Source organism: Acomys minous (genome assembly GCF_964271855.1).
Source record: "Acomys minous genome assembly, chromosome: 2".
NCBI lineage: Eukaryota > Metazoa > Chordata > Mammalia > Rodentia > Muridae > Acomys > Acomys minous.
In genome coordinates, this window is record NC_140484.1 from 117,187,319 (window position 1) to 117,193,678 (window position 6,360).

General features: G+C 46.5%; 1 protein-coding gene across 2 annotated transcripts; it reads left to right on the plus strand.

Annotated features, from left to right (window-relative positions):
* The first annotated feature begins 1,264 nt into the window (after window positions 1-1,264).
* RAMAC (RNA guanine-7 methyltransferase activating subunit) lies at window positions 1,265-5,908 on the plus strand. 2 transcript variants are annotated; one of them, XM_084772158.1, is made up of 3 exons: window positions 1,265-1,407; window positions 4,107-4,303; window positions 4,843-5,908. In XM_084772158.1, the coding sequence occupies exons 2-3, from the start codon at window positions 4,134-4,136 to the stop codon at window positions 5,027-5,029; spliced, it is 357 nt and encodes a 118-aa protein (XP_084628284.1). In that variant the 5' UTR covers window positions 1,265-1,407; window positions 4,107-4,133; the 3' UTR covers window positions 5,030-5,908. The 2 variants fall into 2 exon arrangements, with proteins under 2 accessions (XP_084628284.1, XP_084628285.1); XM_084772159.1 differs by having other exon boundaries at window positions 1,271-1,407; window positions 4,125-4,303.
* Window positions 5,909-6,360: the final 452 nt, after the last annotated feature.

The following is a 6,360-nucleotide window of genomic DNA, read 5'->3' on the forward strand; positions in this document are numbered from 1 at the left end:
AATGTTACATAAGACGTACAAGCAAACTAAAGCAATTAATAAGTAATTGCCCAAAGGCGGAAAGTAGCACTAACACATAAAATTCAGAAGGCATGGTGGAACCCACCGGAAGTAAAACTTATTTCCGGATGGCGGTGCCACTCTGTAAAGCCTTAGAGAATGGATATAACTACAGTGTCAACATTTGGAGGTGGCGCGCGCGCGCGCGCGCGCGCGCGCGCGTGTGTGTGTGTGTGTGTGTGCGCGTGCGCGTGTTATGTGTAGGGGAGTACAAGCGCAAGGCGCTACGAGCAAGCTATAAAGCTGTAGTGAGTAATTCATGAAGTACTGCATTTGGTCTGCTTTATCACGAGCAAGAGAATGAAACGGAAACATGAGAAAATAGAATTTTGAATACAAATTAGGACTTTTTTGGGCTTCAGGCAGCAAGGCAGCATCCCAGCTGTGCTTGAACATGACTGTCTCTAGCAGTTGTGAGAAGACAGGCTAGTGGGGGTAGTGACTTACGAAGAAGGACATCAACATGAAAACACGCTGCATTTACGCTGTTCAGGGAGCGGTGAGAACTTCCATGGGGTGGAAGCAAAGGGTATGGGAGCGGATGCATGTTGGAATTCCTGCAGGGCCAAACAACAGACTTGACAGGTGACGTCTGACTGAGGCGTGGAAAGAAAAGGTATCCAATTTAGACACTAAACTTTCCAAGTTGATTGCATTCTCAAGAAGAGTGCACTGTCTGGGAAGCAATCTGAGAAACAGGTCAAGTTCCACACTTGCAAACCACCCGAGAAGAAACCGCCAAGGCTTTGGGAGGGAGTGGAATACGGACAGTGAAGCGGATACATTTCTGCAAAAACAAAGAGAAAACGGCCCCGCAGGAACCTTACTGCGGAGGCTTGCTCAGGACCCTGTTGTCACCGCTCAAGCAGTGCAGGCGCCTCTGCCCCTCACCTCGCCGCCCTGGCTCCCGCTTCAGGGTCTCCGCAGCCGCCTTCCCTCCTGCTCCTACTCTGACTTTCCGTACCAGTGCACTAGAGACCGCCAGTTAGAGGGATTTTAGTAGACGGCGATGTCTTTTACCCTTCGCTTAGCAGACAGGCTGGCAGCGAAAACACAGACCCGCCCACCTTCGCCCCTCTGCTCAACCCTGGGTAGCTTCCCTGCAGCCGCGCCAAGGTTCGAACGCAAGGGGCGGGGCAGGGGTGGGTGGGGTGGGGTTGGTGATGGAAATCCCGACGAGTTCTAGATATCGCGAGACTTGACTTGTTTGCCTTCGGCTTTTGCGCTTCCTCCGGAAGCGGAAGTCGAGTAGTTGGAGGATTTCGGAGCGTTTAGTTACCTAGGAGAGCCGCGTAGGCTGCTGCTGTGTGGACGCCTGAGATTCCCTCCTGTACGACCTGCGGAAAGGTGAGCACAGCCCATGGCGGATGACTCTCCCATCGGGGCGGCGGAGGGAAAGGGGAGGCTGGAGCCGGGAGGCGATGGAGGCCCCGAGGTCTACATGCTGTTGGAGGCCTGAAGTCGCTGCTGCTCCTCGGAGCCTCTCTCCCCTCAGGTCGGGTCTTTATTAAGACTCTTCTGGTAGGAGCCGCTTTGTCAAAGCCCCTGTACGGCGGGGGTCAGCTGTGCCGAGGTCGGGCTGGGAAGCGCGCTTTTCAGTCAGTTATCCTCGGCTGTTCATCTGGGCTCACCTCTAGAGAAAGGGCTTCCTTTTCTTTTAGCCTTTACCAGGGTTGGAGGACCCCAACCAGAGTTCTTTGTGGGTTTGTTTGTGGTGAAGAAACTAGTGGTGTTCAAGTACAGTGAAAAGTATAGCCAACAGCGTCCACAACGGCAAAGCATGTACGTCGTGAAGTTAACTGACGCTTAAACTAGCTTGTTGGATTTGAAGACCCAGACGTTGCGTCTCCTCTTTGGACCGTTAGGGCTGAGATTCTTTTTTTGTTTGTTTGTTTGTTTTGTTTTTTTTGGGACAGGGTTTCTCTATGATATCCTTGGCTGTCCTGGACTTGCTTTGTAGACCAGGCTGGTCTCGAACTCACAGAGATTCGCCTGCCTCTGCCTCGTGAGTGCTGGGATTAAAGGTGTGTGTTACCACCGCCCTGCAGGGCGGAGATTCTTAGAACCCTTTTAGTCCAGTCCCCTCAAACCGAGGTGTGTATGGACGCACTCCCCCTGCCCACGTCTTTTTAAAAAATGAATTGGCTGTGTGTGTGGTTTGTGTGTGCTAGTGCCCAAAGAGGCCAGAAGAGGGCGTCAGATCCCCTGATCTGTGCTCCTTTGGAAGAGTAGTGAGTGCTCTTGACTACTGAGCTATCTCTCCAGCCCCTCCCCCATCTTGTGAGGTTTCCTTTAAGACCTTCCAAACTGTATTTTCTTAATATCTTTATATTATTTATTCTTTTATTATTCATATTTTTTTGAAAGCATAACATTTTCCCTTTCATCCCTCCAGGCCCTCCCATGTAGGTACCTTGCTCTCTTTCAAATTCATGGCTGTGTGTGTTTGTGTCTGCTGTCTGTCTGTCTGTCCGCGCACACGTGTGTGCTTTGGGGGTGGTGGTGCTATTAAAAAAAACAAAAATGAGAGCTTTGTTTTCAAGACAGGCTTTCTCTGGGTAGCTCTGGCTGTCCTGGAACTGTGTAGACCAGGCTGTCCTTGAACTCAGAGATCTGCCTTCCTCCACCCCAGAATACTGTGATTAAAGGTGTGAACCAGCACCACCTGGCAAAAGACAGGATCTTGCTTTGTAACCCAAGCTGGCCTCAAACTCAAAATCCTTCTGTTTCAGCCTCCTGAGCTGACATTACAGCTTCTGACCTACTCAAGCGTCCTAGAAATTCTAATTTCTCATCTTATAGGTAGCTCTCAGTCACGTGCAGTTCTGCCTTCTCTTCTGTTATAGTAATCACCTGATATCTGAATCCAGTTCTCTTTTTGTCCCTTTATGCCACTGTCTGATTTGCCAATATCAACCCCTCTCTATTCTCTTGCCTCGTACGGCAGTCTTTTCTGGTTGGCGTCTGTGTGTTGTCTCTGAGTGCTCTTTGACTACTGATCTTCTCCAGGGTTCTTCCACGTTCTCCCTAAAGAGTCTCATCCTCTGTAACAGTATTAACTACCAAAGCACTCCTCAGGTCTTCCTCCCTCATCTTCATCTCTGTCAGTTAGCTGAGCTGAGTCTTGGATGTGTGGGCCACAGCTCACCTTAAATTCAGTGTGCCCTTACTCACCTCTCGTAGTTCCCGTGGCACTGTGATGTAATGAAGCCCAAGCCTTAGCCCTGGTTTCCCCTTCCATACCCCTAGTTGGTGATTGTTTCTTCTTGGAATCCTCTTAATCTAATTTTCTTAGTCCCTACCTCACATTAACCTTCCAGCGTGTTACCTACAAATCCACAGCAATCTGCCTTTAGCTTAGTTTCGCTACTCTGTACCCAGTTACAACAGGAGGCCTTCTAAATAGTAAACTGGATCTTGTTTATGGGTTCTCACTATGTGGCCCTTGCTGGCCTGGAATGAGGTGTAGACCAGGTTGGCCCGCAGTTCCTGCTTCTGCTTTCAATTTCAGGTGCGTATTACCACACTCACAGGAGATTGGCTCTTACCTTCCTAGGCCACTCACACTTCCCAGTGCCTACAGAAAGAAGACACAAAGTTATTTGCACTGGATACAACATTTTCACAACGTGTCCCTTGATTACCTCTCTACTTTTATTTCTTGATGTCTTCTGCTTCTCCCTTTGTGTTTACATCATAAACACATATGTTTACATATTGTGTGTGTGTGGAGGGGTACATGTGGAAGCCAGATGTCCCCTTCAGGGTTAGTGTTCAGGAGCTGTCTACCTTGCTTTTTGAACTGGGTCTTTTGCTGGAACCTAGGGCTTGCCATTTTTTAGCTCGGCTGGCTGGCCAGCAAGGCCCAGGGATCTGCCTGTCTCTACGTCCCCAGCACTGGGATTGCAAGCCTATGCCACTGTGCCTGGCTTTTTAAATAGGCGCTGGAAAGCAAGCTCAGGTCCACATTCTTGCAGGACAAGCATGTACACTTTTGGTTTTTCTTCAGCTATAAATTGGTGTTAATTTAAAAAAAATTCTTACAGATCTTAAAAATTGTACAGAATTTCAAGATGAGTGATACTTCTGAAGTGACTCCAAATTTTGAAGAGATGTTTGCAAACAGATTCACAAAAGATGACAAAGAGTACCAGGAGTACTTGAAGCGCCCTCCTGAATCCCCTCCCATTGTTGAGGAATGGAATAGCAGAGCTGGCGGTAACCAAAGAAACAGAGGCAACTGGTATGCGTTACTTCTGATCTGGGTTTCAGTGTGGGCTCTACAGCCCTGGAGCAGAATAAGCACCAGAAGTCCTTGCTTCTGTATGTCTTGTTTAAGCCAGGTACAGTGATGCAAACCATACATACGGTGCTTGGGAGGCAATAGGATTTTGAGTTCTAGGCCAGTCTGGGCTAGAGTTTTGTAGTTGATTTCATAAAGAAATTGTTTTGGTTACTTTAGAAATTTTATAAAACAAAATGGAAAATTAAATGTAATTTAAAACAGTAAGTAAGTTACCCTGATTGTATGCATTCTGATAGTGTCAGTTTGATCACAATTGGCTTGGTTCCCTGCTTCTGTCTGTAGCAGGTGTCCAGTGTGATGCTGCAAGGGTGACTTAAATCTAGGAAAATCTGGCTGGTGCTGTGCTGTGCCCCAGAGAAGGGCGTTCCACTCTCCATTACTGGGTATTGCATCACAAACTCAAATGCACTGGGATTGGTTGCCTGTGTTTTTACTATTTTAAAGGGAAGTTTAATATTTTTGTTTTCTTTTTGTAGGCAGCAAGATAACAGACAGTTTAGAGGCAGGGATAACAGGCGAGGATGGCCGAGTGACAGTCGATCAAATCAGTGGCATGGACGGTCGTGGGGTAACAACTACCCGCAGCAGAGGCCGGAGCCGTACTATCAACAGCAGTACGGACAGTACAGTCACAACCAGCGGCCTCCGTATGCTCACTACTGATGACAGCGTGCTAAACATTTGTGTCATCTGTTGCTCATAGTTTTTCGGTCTATTTTAAGGAATGGGTTGTTAATTGTTCAGAACTTAAGGCTTGAAAAAAAATGTTCTTACTAGGGATGTGATGATTGAATGGAATAAATGCACCAGCTGTGGATTATATGGTTTGACTTAATATCACATACTGTTTTGTTTTAGAATTTAATAGTGTGTGAGTTTGCTGTGTTTTCCTTATGTGGCCTCTAGGGGTTCTGTGTATATTACAGAAATAAAAGTTAACTAGAGAGTGCTGGCTTTTGCTTTATGACTAACATGCTCTGATATGCCCACCTCTGAAGTGTTACAGATGCTAGGGCAGTTACTTACAGTGTATTGCACACAGTAGCAGCAGTTGGAAGATAAAACAGTCACAGGTGTCTCTTCTGAGTGTGTCATGTGATTACGGGATCTGTGGCTTATAGTGCGAGTCAGCTGTCGAACTGACTGGGTCTCTGTTGGAAGGACTGGTGTCCAGTGCAGCCTCCTGAGGTGGAGCTGGGTGGGGTTGTAGCCCTCGGTGTTCTGTAAACTTACAGCAGGGAAGGACGGGTGTGCTCTGTAGACGCTCCCAGTGTTCATGTAAATACTGCTGAGTTTTTACTATTTGGTATTTAATGTGTATTGATTTCACAATGTTATTTTCATTTTCAAATGCTTACCTTTGATGCTTCCTCTTACAACTACATTGAGGCTGTCACTTGTTTCAGAATAATCATTCTTGAAATACTTTAGTGATGATTACAATAGATTTATTCAAGTAAAAATTTTTAGAAGACTTATTCAGTATATATGTATAGTTGTGAAATAATAAATTGCATAAAATGTATGCAACTTTACCCTTAAGTTTTGACAGCCTGTTTATTTATGTGGTAATGACCTAATTGGTTTTCTATTGTGCTTTCCTTTATCTAGTGAATAAGAGATAACTTCCTGAGTTTGCCTTTTAGCTCCTTGAGCTGGACTAACCCAGGTTCTCTGTGACCTGAATGTACCTTCCCTGAGTTAAAAAGGTTCTAATGCATCAGATAGTCACGGTGAGGTAATGAGATTTTAACATAAAGTAAGGCTTTCCCCTGTACCCTTGTCATTACAGCAGCAGCAGAGGCCAGTGTTGTTATATAAAGATAAGTCCTGGTCTTACAGATACTGAACTTGAGTCAAGAATCACCCGGCCGCACTGTAGGGTCTTTGAAAGTAGAAGGGCAGGCAGAAATGCCTGCCACTGCTAGAGCACAGGCACTAACCACCTAGCACAGCAGCTGACACCGTTTGCAGATATGGGCAGACCAAAATGA